Raw genomic sequence first — 19,018 nt, forward strand, 5'->3', positions numbered from 1 at the left:
ATCAGAGGCATTGAACACTCTCCCTCAATGTCACAAAAGCAAAGAAGTTGGTTGTGGATTACAAGAGAAATGGAGGCAGGCTAACTCCTATTGACGTCAATGGATCTGGGGTTGAGAGGCTGAATAGTGTTAAGTTCCTCGGCGTCCACATCACCGAGGATCTCACATCGTCTGGTACATATCAGCTACGGTGAAAAAGGCACAGCAGTCCCTCTTTCACATCAGACAGTTGAAGAAGTTTGGCATGAGTTCCCAGTTCCTCAGGACTTACTGCAGGAGCACAATTGAGAGCATCCTGACGGGCTGCATCACTGCTTTGAATGGGAAATGTACTTCTCTCAAATCGCAGGACTCTGCAGGGAGTGGTGCAGACAGCCCAGCACATCTGTGGACGTGAACTTCCCACTATTCAGGACATTTACAGCAACAGGTGCATAAAAGGGGCCCGAAGGATCATTGGGGACCTGAGTCATTCCAACTACAAACTGTTCCAGATGCTGCCGTCTGGGAAACGGTACCACAGCATTAAAGCCAGGACCAATGGGCCTTGGAACAGTTTTTTCACCCACCATCAGACTGGTTAATTCACACTGACACAATAGTATTTCTAAGCTATATTGACTGTTCTATTGTGTATCTCACTATTTATTATAGATTACTATAATTGCACATTCAGACAGAGATGTAACATAATAATTTTTACTTATGTATGTGGAAGATGTAAGAAATAAGGTCAATTCAATTCAAATAGCCCCATTTCGGTTTTTATTTATTATTGCTTTATTATTCTGTTAATATGTCGAATCAATCACTTTTGCTGGAACATAATTTATAGAGAAATGAAAATATTAATTTAAGAATAACATTTTTAGAAACTAGACACATCAACATATGTATATTGCAATAACATTATTTAACAAAGAATTTAATGTGTAATGATTTCTAGAATTTTCATTTCCTTTATTTCCTTCTGCATTAACAGTCATATAACCAAATTCAGTACCAATTGAGTTGTGACAGGTATATTGTTCCCAATATATAGTAAAGGTATGAAAAGCTTCAGAAAGTCAATGCACTTCAGGCAGCAAAATTAAATAGAAAATGTATCAATTTAAAATCAAATATATACATTCTTTTGACGTTATCTGCTAATTAAGACAGTTTGAAGATTGATTTTGGTCCTTGCTGAAACAAAGATTGCATTTTAACTACACTCAATAGCAAACTGAAACAATCGTACAATATTTAAATTAATAAATGAATCAACTTCAATGGCTGTGCTTGTTTAACAACGACAAAACTACTTAATATATTTTTCAGTTTTAGAAAATAAATACTCATTTCATCCATGATATATACTGCTTACCAGACTATATATTATTTAGGACTGCATAAAAAGAAAATCTAAGTTTATCTTCAAGGTATTTATTTATAAAATGTTTCTACAAAAAAAAATCTACAATTTTTAAATGGTTTCAAGCTTTCATGTTCAATCTTTTGCATACTGCACATCACGTATAGATCTTACAAATCCTGTATATTATGTAAATATGAACTGAGAATGCTTAACATTTTAAAATGGTAAGTATGTAGACACATGAAAAAAAGTAATTGGAAGAATACTCAAATGTCTTAAATGCTGAAGGCAAAATAAGAATATTTGAGTTCACCAAATGTCAAAAATTCTGCAATTTTTCAACATTTAAACACACATTGAGATCATTTGACTGAAGACAGACAGACAGACACAATAGTAGATATTAATAGCCATTAGGCAGGGAACAGGAAGAGAAGGGTGGCCCAGAGCTGTTTTCTTCGGAGGTAGAGCTCTGACAGCATTAGATTTGGAAGAGAGGGCTGAGTTGGATGGGTGGAGGTGTTAAATTAGGGTTAGAGTAAGGGAGGAGTCATTTATATTGCCTGAGGGGGTGGCCAGCACAGGCTGTTACCATCATGTGTAGGAGTGAGGGATGGCGTCAGTATTTTTAATCAATGGAGAAAAATGCTATTATATATTTTATCAACATACACATGGGATGCACCTTTACCTTCATGAACTACAGCAAAATAGTAGTGCTTCTATTCATTTTATCTACTCTATGGTTTCATAAAGACACATTCCTCCATAATATTTCCAGTTAATTCAATGTTTTGTTTTAATCCAGGATTCCAAATACTCCCAAGTTTACTTAGTCTTCTTTTTTTCCCCCGAATAACCACCACAGCAACAACCACATCCCACCACCCCCACTCCAACACATATCCATGTCCCAGCTCTGCCTGTTATGAATGAGCAAATTAACTATCTGTTGCTGTGGCTGGCTAGATTTTGTCAATAGGGTAGGATTTTGGAAAGCGGTGATGAGTGGGTTGGCGACTGGATGCTGTTTTGAATTCTGGGATTGACAATATGCTCAGGTAGCTGTTCTGAAGCCCCATGGGGAGGATTACACGGCTCAGTAAATCACTCACACCAGTAAAGGAGCAGGATTCATTTCCCTTAATTGAAAACAGTATATTTAAGTATCATGAAGCAGCACTGATGTGAAGATTGTGTGTAGAAGTATACTGCAGTATTATTAATTTTATTTTCTTAGGGATACAGCATGGAGTAGGCCTTTCTAGCCCCTTGAGCCACACGTCTCCAGCAACCCCAATTTAAACCTAACCTATTCACAGGAGAACTTACAACAGCCCGATGTGTCTTTGGACTGTGGGAGGAAACGAGAGCAGCCAGGGAAAAGCTCGCGAATGCCACGGGGAGGATGCACCGAGACTCCTTACGGAGGATGCCGGAACTGAACTCCGAACTCTGATGCCCTGAGTTGTAATAGTGTTGCTCAAAGCTACCGTGCTGCCCATTCTGGCAAATAACTGAGAAATTCTGGACGTTTAGGGGGTGCGAACCAAAATTCCTACTGAATTTTCTTCCGTCTCATTCTAAGTTGGGGCAGCACAGTGGCATAGTAGCCAGCACCACACTTTACAGTGCAGGTGACCCAGGTTCAATTCCCACCACTGCCTGTAAGAGTTTGTACATTCTCCCCGTCACTGAGCAGGTTTCCTCTGGGTGCTCCGGTTTCCTCCCACAGTTCAAAGACGTACCGGTTGGTCATTGCCAACTGCCCCAGGATTAGCAATTCAGGGGAATAGCTAGGTGGTTGGCTCGAAGGGCCGGAAGGCCTATTCCACACTGTATCCCAATAAATAAATGAATAACAACTGCACCACACAGCAATACTGCTTTCTTTAAAAAAAAACACTATTGCAACAGTTTCTGATGTTTTCCAAAACCTTTCCAAAACACTTTCCATCTAACTTATGAAAAACTGTAAACCTTTGTTAGGTATAACCAGTGGATCTAAATGTTAGAAAGTGATTCATGCTTGTAGAGTGTGTTTGAAGTAATGTGATGAGTGCCTTGTTCATGGGAAGAAGCATGTGATGCCAGATATCACATAATCTAATAACATGTCCTCAATATCACAGCATCATGAAAACTACAAAGTTTACAATTAATTTCCTGCTCCTGAAAAATGTTTTAGAGGTAAAGAAATATGTTAGTGTTATAGTTTGTGGAGGACCATTGTAGTGAAAGGCACCTGTTCACTACATACAGTTGAATATGCATCAGGCAGTCTAAATACTCATATTTCTATCATTAGACATGCCTTTTAGTCAGTCCTCAGTACAATGATAGGAGAATTCTTCTATCTATAAAATGGTCCAACAGAAAAACATTATTGAATAAACCCAGCTGGGAATTTTCTTGGAACATATCAGTCACCATGCCATTATCATAAGATTGCGAGTTTGTGGGAAATTGCATTCGTGGTGGCTAAATTTAAAAATACCCTAAAGGCACCAATAATTTCTCAAGTAGAACTAAGATTATTTAGCTTAGTTTGCAAGGTTTATTTGCTTTCTTAACCATAAACATATGTATAAAGAACTCAAGACTTCACTACAAACATAAAAATCAAAGGTGATTTTTCATGCACGACAGAATCATGGTTACAATATTACTGCAGATACTTCAAGCATCTGAAGGTAGGCACAGGGGACAGGGGAAGGTAAAATTTTACCTTTGACTAAGCTTGAAGTGGACCAGTTGGAATCCTTGAGCTAGCATCAACTTTCTTTTCATATCAATGAAGAACAGATTTCTCATTCAGTCTGAGCCTGCCCCATGGAAGGGGATAGACCAATTTCTATTAGCCTCAGCTCAAAATTTTCCCTTTGTAACTTCCACTTTTTAAGTGCTTTCATATTTTATGTCCTATTATCAGCAAAATCGTACTTTTTATTAACTAAAATGAACAACATCAATCTAAAGCATTTTACACTTTCTCATGGAATGTCAATGGTATTAATAAACTGGAATGCAGCCTGTATTCAGAAAGGTTAGACTTTCAAGATTCATTGAAATTGAAATCAGATTCTACTCTCTCAGACATCTAAACCACATTTTACAAATCACCTAATTCCTATTTTGTTTTAAGTTTTAGAGCACAAAAAGTGAAATTCTGACAAAAAGATGCATTTCTGCCATCTTCCATCACTGACAAAGGGTAGAACGCAGTATAAGTTACTCAATACCACCATCAGACTTGTCAGAAATTATGGGCAATGCAGGAAAGTACAGACAGTAGATTTCATTATCATGCATAAAGTTCTTAACTATCATCGACACAGGTTTACCCAGAAGAAAGCCCTCAACCAAATATTAAAGTATTTTCTAAAAAGGCAAATTCTAGTAATAAAGAAGGCACAGTAGTAGCAAATAACAAGATTTATCTGGCTACATTTCTTCTTCAGTCTCTTGATCTTTCTCGGTTGATTTAAGCAGTCCCATCTCCAGAGGCTCAACATGTTTTAACTTTGTATGAATTATCCTGTAAATTCACAAAAGGTGTGCGTATAAGTTTGATGAACATAGCCACAGTGAGAATGATACCGATTAGTCTTTATGTTAAATAAATTTGATTGGTACCCCATCATGACCATAAACTTTAATTCCCTCCAAAATTGGTGCATTATGGCTGGACTGTGAACCGTTAACAATAAGGGTCTGAAAGTACCTCTTAAACCTGTAAAATCTACCGATAATGGCAGCAGACACCACTTTCTACAGGTTTTCTTCCAAGTCTCAGACAGTCCTAACTTTGAAAAAAATCTCCAGTTTCTTCATTGGTGTTTAGTATCAATCCTGGAGTTCACAAAGACAAACAAGGATGGACAAAGAAAAAAAAACTGGTCTTACCAGTAATACCCACAACACAAAAAGTGACAAAAATATAGTTTTAGCTAAAAACGTAGAATACATTCACCATTTATTGCTACATTCCATGCTATGGGTGATATGGTAGCACAGCGGCTCGTTCAATGCTTTACAGTACGAGCGGTTGGTGTTTAATTCCCGCCACTGTCTAAGAAGAGGTTGTACATTCTTCCCATGACCACGTGGGTTTCCTCCACGTCGGGGATGGTGGTAAGAGTGGGCTCCCTCAGCTCTGCCCCTCAACACAGGAGCACCCCCAGGGCTGTGTCCTAAGCCCCCTCCTTTACTTTCTGTACACTCACAGCTCCAATCTGCTAATTAAATTTGCAGATGAGACTACATTGATTGACTTTATCTCAAATAATGAGGCAGCCTACAGAGAAGAAGTCATCACCCTGACACAGTTGTGTCAAGAAAACAACCTCTCCCTCAATGTCGCCAAAACAAAGGAGTTGGTTGTGGACTACAGGAGGAACCCCTATTGACATCAATGGATCTGGGGATGAGAGGGTGAGCAGCTTTAAGTTCCTCAGTATACACATCACCGAAAACCTCACGTGGTCTGTACATACCAGCTGTGTGGTGAAAAAAGCACAGCAGTGCCTCTTTCACCTCAGACGGTTGAAGAAGTTTGGAATAAGTCCCCAAATCCTAAAGACTTTCTACAGGGGCACAATTGAGGGCATCCTGACTGGCTGTATCACTGCCTGGTATGGGAACTGTACTTCCCTTAATCACAAGATGCTGCAGAGAGTGGTGCGGACAGCCCAGCACATCTGTGGATGTGAACTTTCTGCTGTTCAGGACATTTACAGCAACAGGTGCATAAAAATGGCCCAAAGGATCATTGTGGACCTGAGTCAGCCCAACCACAAACTGTTAGGGCTGTTGCCATCTGGGAAATGGTATCGCAGCATAAAAGCCAGGACCAACAGGCTTCAGGACAGCTTCTTCCACCAGGCCATCAGACTGATTAATTCACACTGACACAATTGTATTTCTAAGCTATATTGGCAGATCTGTTGTTTCTTACTGTACATACTACTTACTACAGATTACTACAATGTGCATGTTGCACATTCAGACCGAGATGGAATGTAAAGATTTTCTACTCCTCTCAGGTATGTGAAGAATGTAAGAAATAAAGTCGATTCAATTCAATTCCAGGTGCTCCAGTTTCCTCCCACATTCCAAAGACGTACAGAACGGGTTAGGATTGGTAAGTTGTGGGTGGGCTACTTTGGCTCTGGAAGCATGGCAACAACTGCGGGCTACCTCCAGCACATCCTGGGACCTTGCTGGACACTGATACAAACGGCACATTTCACCGCATGTCTCGATGCTTTGATGTACCTGTGACCAATCAAGCTAATCCTTATCTTTACATTCTGCTTTTAATTATCTTGAGAGTCACACGTTTGGCTAATGTTTTTATCCCCATTATACAACTCCATTTCTTCTTCAGTTTCTCCTGCAGAAACCAGCATTAAAAAAACACTAGAATGCATTTAGCCTTCCAAGGCTCAATAAATTCTACTGATACCTTCTGGGAGAAATCTGCACTCTGTTTTAAAACTTGAAATGATTTGATCGCCTTGTTATTTAATCAATTTGTGTGAATTGAACACCGGGGGCAAGATTGCAACTTCAGGCTTTCAGATACTGTACCAATACAGCTAACCCAACCAATTTTCAGGATTCAACATTCAGGACTGTTTAATTTCATCTCCAGTACACAAGTGCAAAGGAGAACAAAATAATTCTTACTCTGGATTCAATGCAGCACCAAAAGAAACACGATAAGATAAAGAACACCATCCTAAAAAAATACTTATATATATGTATTGATTGTATGTTCATAAAGTGACACCAGACACAGGGGTGTCTGTACGTAAGATGACTGACAATAAAAGAGCAAGTAGTGGTGTTGGTGGGAGTGGGGGTGGTGAGGTGGGTTATTGGTTGAAGGTGTTGATCAGATTTATTGATTAGGGAAAGTAACTATTTTTGAGCCTGGTTGTACTGGCATGTATACTACATAGTCTCCTCTCTAATAGGAATGGGACAAAGAGTCATGAGCAGGGTGGTATCCTTCATGATGTTACAGGCCTTTTCCTGGGGCCTTTTGGTATATATGTCCTTGATGGTGAGCAGGCTGGTGGTGATGTGTTGGGCAGTTTGACTACCCATTGTAGAGACTTCCTGTCTGCCAAAGTGCTGTTTTTGTACCATGGAATGATGTAACATGTTAGGATGCTCTCTACTGCACGTTGGTAAAAGGACACAAGTACATATATCTATAGTCCGGCTCTCTTCAGTCTCCTCAGAAAGCAGAGGCATTGGTGAGTTCCCCTATTTGTGTAGAATGTGTTCTGGGCCCAGGAGTTTGAAACTGCCTGCAGTTTCCACTGCTCTTGTCGCCGATTTAGAAAGTGTACGAGTTTCACCTCCTCTCTGTATGCATCTCGTTGTGCGTGATGAGCCCTACCATTGTTGTGTCATTGGCAAACTTAATAATATGATAACGTGAGTGTTTGGTTGTGCAATCAGGTGTGTCATTGCCAATAATATACTTTTGCACATGGAATGGTAATGAATTGACACATCTCTGTCACATAATTAATCATACTTTCAAAAGTGCTGATTGGCTGAATTTTGACTGATGTTTGGGATAGTATGAGGCAATCTTTGTCATGAACAGGGATTTTTTTTTTGAAGCAGCACAGTGGAACTGTATATAGAACTGCTGTTTCACAGCTCCTGGAGTATCCTATCTGTGCGTCTGCCTGTTGTGTCTGTCTCTCCGAGTCTGTGTCCATCTGAGTGCCCGCCTGTATGCCCGTGTGTGTCCGTCCATGTGTGGTGTTGGCACGCTTTGTGTAAATGTAAGCTTCTCCCAGGTGTTCTGGCTTTCTTGCACATTAACAGGGATGGGTGAAATTAGAGTCACAGAGTCAGCGAGCCCTACAGCACAGAAACAGGCCCTTCAGCCCATCTAGTCCATGCCAAACTGTTGTTCTGCCTGGTCCCATCTAACTTGCATCCATCACTTCCGCTGGCAGCTCGTTCCACACTCACATCACCCTCTGAGTGAAGTTCCCCCTTCTGTTCGCCTTAAATATTTCACCTTCCACCCTGAAGTTGAGTTCTAATTCTAGTCTCACCCAGCCTCAGTGAAAAAAATGCCTGCTTGAATTAACCTATCTACACCCTTCACAATTTTGTCTACCTCTATCAAATCCACACCCCACCCCACAATTCCCCTATGCTCCAGGGAATAAGATCCTAACCTATTCAACCTTTCCTTATAACTCAAGTCCGCAATTCCCAGCAACTTCCTTGTAAATTTTCTCAGTGCTCTATTTTACTGATACCTTTCCTGTAGGCCGATCACAGGAACTACAAGATCATATTATAGTAGAAATTGGGCGTCACTGAATGATATAACTTCCAACAAAGCTTTGCATTCCTGTACTTTGACCTATGAAAGCCAATGTGCTAAAGGTTCTCTTTACAACCCTATCTGCCTGTGATACCACTTTCACGCAATCATGGAACCCTCTGTTCTACCACACTCCTCAGTGCAAGTCCTACCCTGGTTTGTCTTCCCAAAGTGCAACACCTCACACTTGTCCACATTAAATTCCATCTGCCATTTCTCAGCCCGATATTCCTACTGGTGCAGATCCCTCACAAGCACTGGTCGCCTTCATCGTTGTCCACTATGCCACCAATGCTGGCATCATTTGCAAATGTGCTGATCCAGTTTACCACATTGTCACCCAAATCGTTGCTATCCCTGAAAAACAACACCGATCCCCATTGGAGGTCACAGACCTCCAATCAGAGAGGCAACCATCTACTAAGACTCTCTGGCTTCTCTTGTGAAGCCAGTGTTCAATCCAATTTATCAGCTCAACCCAAATGCCAAGCAACTGAAACTTTTGGGGCCAGCCTCTCATGCGGTACTTTGTCAAAGGTCTCGCTAAAGTCCATGTAAACAATGTCTGCTGCCTTTCCTTCATTTACTTTCCTGGTAACCTCTTTGAAAAACTAAAAGACTGGTCAAATACGACCCAAAACAAGCAAAGCCATGTTGACTATCCCCAATCAGGCCCCCTCTTTCCATTTATATATCCTGTCCCTTAGGCAATGCTTGTTTTACTTTAGTTTAAAGGTATTTTCCAAATTTGCATTAGTTTTAAATTACAAGGGGAGAAGAGTGGGTGTGTGCAACCACATTTTAAATGTCCATCAGGTACAGACGAGTGCAGGAGCAGGACAGAGAAAATTCCACCCGCAACAGTTTTTTTTTGAATTTTGAATTCATTAATATTCAGACCACTATCATAAACTTCTCTTGGAGATGCCGATCAATATTTGGGAAATGAAAATCTCCCACCACGACAACCCTGTTATTATTGCATCTTTCCAGAATGTCTCCCTATCTGCTCCTCGATGTCCCTGTTACTATTGGGTGGTCTATAAAAAACACCCAGCAGAGTTATTGACCCCTTCCCTGTTCCTAACTTCCACCCACAGAGACTCCATAGACAATCCCTCCATGACTTCCTCCTTTTCTACAGCTGTGACCCTATCTCTGATCAGCAGTGCCACACCCCCACATCTTTTGTCTCCCTCTCTGTCCTTTCTGAAACATCTAAAGCCTGGCACTCTAAGTAGCCATTGCTGCCCCTGAGCCATCCAAGTCTCTGTAATGGCCACAACATCATAGCTTCAAGTACTGATCCACACTCTAAGCTCATCTGCTTTGTCCATGATACTCCTTGCATTAAAATAGACACATCTCAGACCATCAGTCCCTTCCCTATCACCTGCCTAACCTCCCTCTCACACTGTCTATAAGCTTCTCGATTTGTGAGCCAACGGCCTCTTTCTCCGTCTCTTCAGTTTGGTTCCCAGCCCCCCGCAATTCTAGTTTAAACTCTCCCCAATAGCCTTGGCAAACTTCCCTGCCAGGATATTGGGCCCCTCGGATTCAAGTGCAACCCGTCCTTTCTGTACAGGTCACACCTGCCCCAAAAGAGGTCCCAATGATCCAGAAATCTGAATCCCTGCCTCCTGCTCCAATCCCTCAGCCATGCATTTATCCTCCACCTCACTATTTCTATACTCACTGTCACGTGGCACAGGCAGTAATCCCAAGATTACTACCTTTGAGATCCTGCTTCTCTGCTTCCTTCCTAACTCCCTGCAGTCTGTTTTCAAAACTTCCTACCCATGTCCTTGGTACCTATACGTACCATGACTTCCGGCTGTTCACCTTCCCACTTCAGGATATCGTGGATGCGATCAGAAACATCCCGGACCCTGGCACCAGGGAGGCAAACTACCATCTGTGTTTCTTTCCTGCGTCCACAGAATTGTCTGTCTGACCCCCTAATTATAAAGTCCCCTATCACTGCTGCCATCCTCTTCCTTTCCCCATCCTTCTGAGCCACAGGGCCAGAGGCTTCCCCCAGGTAGGCCATCCCCCACAACAGTACTCAAACAGGAGTACTTATTGTTAAGGGGGACAGCCACAGGGGTACTCTCTAGTATCTGACTCGTGCCCTTCCCTCTCCTGACTGTTACCCGCTTATCTGTCTCTCGAGGCTCAGGTGTGACTACTTGCCTATAACTCCTCTCTATCACCTCCTCACTTTCCCTGACCAGACAAAGGTCATCGAGCTGCAGCTCCATTTCCCTAACCCGGTCCCTAAGGATCTTGCAAACACGAGGAAATCTGCAGATGCTGGAATTTCAAGCAACACACATAAAAGTTGCTGGTGAACACAGCAGGCCAGGCAGCCTCTATTGGAAGAGGTACAGTTGACGTTTCGGGCAGAGACCCTTCGTCAGGACTAACTGAAAGAAGAGCTAGTAAGAGATTTGAAAGTGGGAGGGGGAAGGGGAGATCCGAAATGATAGGAGAAGACAGGAGGGGGAGGGATGGAGCCGAGAGCTGGACAGGTCATTGGCAAAAGGGATATGAGAGGATCATGGGACAGGAGGCCTAGGGAGAAAGAAAAGGTGGGGGGGGGAACCCAGAGGATGGGCAAGGGGTATAGTGAGAGGGACAGAGGGAGATAAAGGACAGAGAGAAAAAGAATGTATGTATATAGGTAAATAACAGCTGGGGTACGAGGGGGAGGTGGGGCATTAGCGGAAGTTAGAGAAGTCAACGTTCATGCCATCAGGTTGGAGGCTACCCAGACGGAATATAAGGTGTTGTTCCTCCAACCTGAGTGTGGCTTCATCTTGACAGTAGAGGAGGCTGTGGATAGACATATCAGAATGGGAATGGGACATGGAATTAAAATGTGTGGCCACTGGGAGATCCTGCTTTCTCTGGTGGACAGAGCGTAGGTGTTCAGCGAAACCGTACCCCAGTCTGCATCGGGTCTCGCCAATACATAGAAAGCTGCATCGGGAGCACCGGACACAGTATATCACCCCAGCCGACTCACAGGTGAAGTGTCACCTCACCTGGAAGGACTGTCTGGGGCCCTGAATGGTGGTAAGGGAGGAAGTGTAAGGGCATGTGTAGCACTTGTTCCGCTTACAAGGATAAGTGCCAGGTGGGAGATCGGTGGGGAGGGATGGGGGGGACGAATGGTAGGGCAGGTGCAAGCTGAGACAATAGATCTACCAGGACAGGCAGGTTTATGGAACTGGTTAACTGCCGATGGGACATCAACCGTCTCGACTTCACCGCACCTTGTTCCCATTCCAACCTCACTCCTTCCGAACGCTCTGCTCTCCACTCCCTCCACACTAATCCTAACCTTATTATAAAACCCGCCGCTAAGGCGGGGGGGGGGTGTTTTTGTAGTCTGGCGTACTGACCTCTACCTTGCCAAGGCAGACCAACAACTTGCAGACACCTCCTCTTATTTACCCCTCGATCGTGACCCCACTGAGGAGCACCAGGCCATTGTCTCCCACACCATCACCAACTTTATCCGCTCAGGGGATCTCCCATCCATTGCTACCAAACTTATAGTTCCCACACCCTGCACTTCCCGTTTCTACCTCCTAACCAAGATCCACAAACCTGCCTGTCCTGGCAAACCTATTGTCTCAGCTTGTTCCTGCCCCACCGAACTCATTTCTGCATACCTTGACACTCCTCACGCTCTTAAACTTTTAGATGATTTTAAGTCCCTGGCCCCCACCACTTTATTTTCACCATGGATGTCCAGTCCCTATATACTTCCATCCTCCACCAGGAAGGTCTCAAAGCTCTCCGCTTCTTTTTGGGTTCTAGATCTAACCAGTTCGCCTCTACCACCACTCTGTTCCATCTAGCGGAATTAGTCCTTACTCTTAATAATTTCTCCTTTGGCTCCTTCCACTTCCTCCAAACTAAAGGTGTAGCTATGGGCACCCGTATGGGTCCTAGCGATGCCTGCCTTTTTGTTGGCTTTGTGGAACAACCTATGTTCCAAACCTATTCTGGTATCTGTCCCCCACTTTTCTTTCACTACATCGACGACTGCATTGGCGCTGCTTCCTGCACGCATGATGAGCTCGTTGACTTCACTAACTTTGCCTCCAACTTTCACCCTGCCCCCAAGTTTACCTGGTCCATTTCCGACACCTCCCTCCCCTTTCTAGATCTTTCTGTCTCTATCTCTAGAGACAGCTTACCTACTGATGTCTACAATAAGCTTACTGACTCTCACAGCTATCTGGACTATTCCTCTTCCCACCCTGTCTCTTGCAAAAATGCCATCCCCTTCTCGCAATTCCTCCGTCTCCGCCGCATCTGCTCTCAGGATGAGGCTTTTCATTCTAGGACGAGGGAGATGTCCTACTTTTTTAAAGAAAGGGGCTTCCGTTCCTCCACCATCAACTCTGCTCTCAAACGCATCTCCCCCATTTCACGCACATCTGCTCTCACTCCATCCTCCCGCCACCCCACTAGGAATAGGGTTCCCCTTGTCCTCACCTACCACCCCACCAGCCTCCGGGTCCAACATATTATTCTCCATAACTTCCGCCACCTCCAATGGGATCACACCACTAAGCACATCCTTCCCTCCCCCACCCCCTGCTTTCCGCAGGGATCGCTCCCTACCCAACTCCCTTGTCCATTCGTCTCCCCCATCCCTCCCCACTGATCTCCCTCCTGGCACTTATCCTTGTAAGCGGAACAAGTGCTACACATGCCCTTACACCTCCTTTCAGGGCCCCAGACAGTCCTTCCAGGTGAGGCGACACTTCACCTGTGGGTCGGTTGGGGTGATATACTGCATTCGGTGCTCCCGATGTGGCCTTCTATGTATTGGCGAGACCCGACGCAGACTGGGAGATCGTTTTGCTGAACACCTATGCTCTGTCCACCACAGAAAGCAGGATCTCCCAGTGGCCACACATTTTAATTCCACGTCCCATTCCCATTCTGATATGTCTATCCATGGCCTCCTCTACTGTAAATATGAAGCCACACTCAGGTTGGAGGAACAACACCTTATATTCCGTCTGGGTAGCCTCCAACCTGATGGCATGAACATTGACTTCTCAAGCTTCCACTAATGTCCCACCTCCCCCCGTAACCCATCCGTTATTTATTTATATACACATATTCTTTTTCTCTCTTTCCTTTTTCTCCCTCTGTCCCTCTCACTATACCCCTTGCCCATCCTCTAGGTTCCCCCCCGCTTTCTTTCTCCCTCGGCCTCCTGTCCCATGATCCTCTCATATCCCTTTTGCCAATCAACTGTCCAGCTCTTGGCTCCATCCCTCCCCCTCCTGTCTTCTGCTATCATTTTGGATCTCCCCCTCCCCCTCCAACTTTCAAATTTCTTACTAGCTCTTTTTTCAGTTAGTCCTGACGAAGGGTCTCGGCCCGAAATGTCGACTGTACCTCTTCCAATAGAGGCTGCCTGGTCTGCTGCGTTCACCAGCAACTTTGATGTGTGTTCCCTAAGGATCTGTGGCTCAACACACCTGGCGCATATGTGGCCGTCCAGGAGGCTGGGAGTCTCCCGGTCTTCCCACATCTGATACCCAGTACACCGGCCTTACAGACATACGTCACAAGAAACTTAGCTCGCCTCGACCCATTGAGCTGAAGCCCTCCTACTCTGACTCCCTCTAGTCAGACACCCGCTCTATAAAGCTGTCTTCCTTTAAAATTCTTCCCAGAAATCTAGCTCGCTTACGTCCACGTGCCTGCACATTCTGCGCAGTCGTGGCTCGAATAAAAAAGCTGAGATTTAGGGAAGGGGTTTAAAGAAGCAGTGTGGGAAATGGATGAGCTTTGGTCAACAGTTTTGTTAACAATGGTGGAGGGGAATCTCTGTTTCACGAGAGATGAAGACATTTTACCACACTGATGGCAACTTTCTCATATGAGGAGAGATTAAGATGACCATAATTATGCTCTCCACAGTTTAGAACAGGGGTTCCCAACTTTTTTTTTTCACATCATGGACCTTTAACATTAACCAAAGGCTCTGTGGACCCCAGGTTGGGAACATCTGGTTTAGAAGAAAGAAATTGGTCTCATTGAAATACACAAAATACTTTCAAGGTTTGGCAGGGAGAATGTAGATTTGCTGGACTAACTAGATCCAGATGTCACTATCTAAAAATCAGGGATCAGGAAAACAAGATACAGAATTGATAAAACTCTTTCAGTTAGACAGCTGTAAAACTCTTCCATGGGTGGTTCCAAGCCTGAATGCGAAAGGAGGAGGATTGCACAAGCAAACCCTATCCCGAAACAACCCAGAAACACCAATAGGATCTCCAAAGACCTCATCCCTGGGAATGGAAGGATCTTCACCAAGACAGACAAGATGAACTACACCAGGGGACAACTTGAAAGACTAGCCCAGGACAATCGTATGCCTTTTGAATCCTCTACCCAAAAAAAACGCTGTGTAGGTTGAGTCAATAATTATATTCAAGACAGAGACTGATAGATTTTTAGATATTAAGGAAATCAAAGAACATGGTATTTGTGCAGGACGATAGCATTGAGGCAGAAGGTCAGAGATGACCTTAATGTATGCAAAACGGGCATCAGGATGGAAAGACCGCTCATACTTCCGTCTCCTAAGCTCTTAACCACACTTGGCTTCAGATATATGAAAGAGAAGTGCATCCACTCACCAACTGACAATTGCATAGCTAATGGCCACAATGAGAAGCGAAAAGGCATAATGCCAACAGTAGCACATAGTAATAAACATCAGATTGTCATGGCTGCTTTGGTCCCATTCAGGGCTTCCATTCGGAGGATATAGAATAAACCCAATCTGTAAAAGAGAAATTAAATTATCTCAATTAAAAGAATTAAAAGGTGTGCAGATTTTTTTTTCCCGAAAGATCCATCAGGGTAGTTATTAATTCAGCTCCACCATGGACAGTCCCAAGCCCGGCTGTGAAAGGAGAGGGGGTTGGGCAGCCCCATCCCATAAAAACCAACAAAAGCTCCAAAGACCTCATGCCTGAGAGAGGAAGGACATACCAAGATGATGGGACATCTTGAAAGAACGGACCAGGACAGAGGGACTCTAGCAAACTACTGTTGGTGGCCAAAGACCAAGAAGGGGTGATGCACTCGTGAAGAAAAATAGTTATAAATTCAGAGTCTTCGTGTGGAAAAACTTGAAGACCATTGTAACCAAACAGTAAGAATTGTTTCACATGGTTTTCTTACATGACACTTTTTTTTTAAAAGCGATGGATTAAAAGAGAGAGTTAAGAACACATTCACTTTGCACCTGGAAAAGGGTTCAGAAAACATTTTAGAGTGATCAATTTTAGAATTCAGGCACATAAACAGGATGGAAATAAATGCTAGTTTTGGATCGGTATCATTCTAATTGTTACTGTGAAACCAAACGCACAAAATATGATTAAATATTTAAACAAATACAAAACTAACCTAATGATACTCATTAACTATTTAATTTAGTGGTTTTAGGCTAGGAAAACTAATCATTCCACTCTAAGTGATATTATCAGTTCACCATCTGGAAACACTGCAAGTATGGCAGCAAGCCCATCAGGAAACATACCAAAAGAAAAACATCACTCAGACACAGGGGAATTACACAGACTGGCCCTTCTGGACCATTACTTCTGCATTTGTTTCTTCACAAGTATCAGTTATCACCAAGTATATGATCTAGATATAATAAACGCACATCACATTTTTAGCTAATGTAGATGAGCACTATTGTATCCTCACTGGAAAAAAGGCAACACAATATTGCTATTGCAATGAACTTTGACTGAAAGGCATTAATAACAAGCCTGCAATGTTGACTTTAGAACAATAATCCTAAATCCTAAAGACTAAAATATCAAAATTAACTGTATTCCAGAATGGTATGAATCCTTTTTACGATTGTTTAATTCTGATGGTCAATGATAAATTTTTCGTATTGTCAACTGTATCTAATCCACCCATATAAGCAGAGACGACACTTTGAATTTTGAGGAGCAGCAAATACAAAGTACTGGAGGAACTCAGCATGTCAGCCGGCATCTAAACAGCCAGCTGTTTATTCTCCTCCATAGATGCTGCCTGACTGCTGAGCTCCTCCAGTGTTTTATGTATGCTGCATAAGATTTTCATCACCTGCAGAATTGCTTGTGTCTATGATTCAGAACGCAGCCTCTTTTTACAGCTACTAATTAAATACCAGTATGTTACTGAAGAGTGAAGATTTATTTCACATTTCACTCCTATTTTAAACCAATTGCGTCAAAAGAGCCAATCAATTAACCACACCCAAAATATCAAGCAACTTATTCAGAAAAAGCACGCTCTCTGCAAAACATCCATGATTCTTTCAATTTATAGAGCCAACTTCATCCATACGTTCTTTAAGTTGTTTTCACTTGCACCCACTGGTTTTGCCACCTAATATTCAAGGGAAAAAACTTTGCTCTGCACATTAAACTCGAGTGCAAATAGTTTTGCCAGTACTATTTTGTTGGTGTAAACATGTTCCAGATGTTAAGCATAGAGAATGAAACCCAAAGGAACAAGCAGTTTCTGCTTATGTATTGTATGTTATGCCTCTGTGTTTGAAGCATCAGCAGAGGCCATTCTGATCCCCATTCTCATACTTGGGAGTTTTTGCTATTTTTTCTTTCACTGGTACATATAATTATGCTCCAGTAACCTCATTATTGTATCCTAGAACATCTTTATTGTTATTTTCTTTCCTATGTTCCCCTCTATTGTCCCTTATTCTGTTTTGCTAGTGTAACCAGGTGACCATTGAATACCATTTTTGTTTATTGTTTAAGAGCACTTATGTATTCACCTTGGTAATGCTAAAATAGCTGCCTGTGCCTTTACGAGAAAACTATGATGTCATCTTGCATGGGTGGAGTAGAACGAAGAGTTACCATGTTCTAGAAAGGACGATGTTCGAATGCTTTTCCCAGGTTTGGTGAGGAAAGGTGAATAATATTTGATAATATCTATGTAAATTCATTTATATGGTATATTCCAAAAATACCATATAAATGGACAGGTATATTCCAAAAAAGAAGAAATTTTCGAATGGAAAAAGGATGCAACCGTGGTTGACAAGAGAAGTCAAAGCCAAACTTAAAGCAAAGGAGAGGCCATACAAGGAAGCAAAAATTAGTGGGAAGACAGAGGACTGGGAAGTTTTTAAAAGCTTACAAAAGGAAACTAAGAAGGTCATTGAGAGGGAAAAGATTAACTATGAAAGGAAGCTAATAATATCAAAGGGGATACTAAAAGCTTTTTCAAGTATATAAAGAGTAAAAGACAGGTGAGAGTAGATATAGGACAGATAGAAAATGATGCTGGAGAAATTGTAATGGGAGATAAGGAGATGGCGGAGGAACTGAATGAGTATTTTGCATCAGTCTTCACTGAGGAAGACATCAGCAGTATACCGGACACTCAAGGGTGGCAGGGAAGAGAAGTGTGCGCAGTCACAATTACGACAGAGAAAGTACTCAGGAAGCTGAATAGTCTAAAGGTAGATAAATCTCCCAGACCAGATGGAATGCACTCTCGTGTTCTGAAGGAAGTAGCTGTGGAGATCGCAGAGGCATTAGCAATGAACTTTCAAAAGTAGATAGATTCTGGCATGGTTCCGGAGAACTGGAAGATTGCAAATGTCACTCCGCTATTTAAGAAGGGGGCAAGGAAGCAAAAAGGAAATTATAGACCTGTTAGCTTGACATTGGTAGTTGGGAAGTTGTTGGAGTCGATTGTCAAGGAGAAGGTTACAGAGTACCTGGAGGCATATGACAAGATAGGCAGAACTCAGCATGGATTCCTTCAAGGAAAATCCTGCCTGACAAACCTATTACAATTTTTTGAGGAAATTACAAGTAGGCTGGACAAGGGAGATGCAGTGGATGTTGTATATTTGTATTTTCAGAAGGCCTTTGACAAGGTGCCACACGAGGCTACTTAACAAGATAGGAGCCCATGGAATTATGGGAAAGTTACATACGTGGATAGAGCGTTGGCTGATTGGCAGGAAACAGAGAATGGGAATAAAGGGATCCTATTCTGGTTGGCTGCCGGTTACCAGTGGTGTTCCACAGGGGTCCGTGTTGGGGCCGCTTCTTTTATACATCAACGATTTGGATTATGGAATAGATGGCTTTGTGACTAAGTTTGCTGACGACACGAAGATAGATGGAGGGGCTGGTTGTGCTGAGGAAACAGAGTCTGCAGAAAGACTTGAATAGATTGGAAGAATGGGCAAAGAAGTG

General features: G+C 42.8%; 1 protein-coding gene across 2 annotated transcripts in view; it reads right to left on the bottom strand.

Annotated features, from left to right (window-relative positions):
- Window positions 1-758: 758 nt before the first annotated feature.
- tmem45a (transmembrane protein 45a) overlaps window positions 759-19,018 on the bottom strand; it is an 89,079-nt gene continuing 70,819 nt past the window's right edge. For both annotated transcript variants that reach the window (XM_063049830.1, XM_063049831.1), the window contains exons 6-7: window positions 15,407-15,552; window positions 759-4,895 (exon numbers count right to left, since the gene is read on the bottom strand). In XM_063049830.1, the coding sequence (XP_062905900.1) occupies window positions 4,802-4,895; window positions 15,407-15,552 (240 nt within the window). In that variant the 3' untranslated portion in view covers window positions 759-4,801. The remainder of the gene's footprint in view (window positions 4,896-15,406; window positions 15,553-19,018) is intronic.

Source organism: Mobula hypostoma, chromosome 6 (genome assembly GCF_963921235.1).
Source record: "Mobula hypostoma chromosome 6, sMobHyp1.1, whole genome shotgun sequence".
NCBI lineage: Eukaryota > Metazoa > Chordata > Chondrichthyes > Myliobatiformes > Myliobatidae > Mobula > Mobula hypostoma.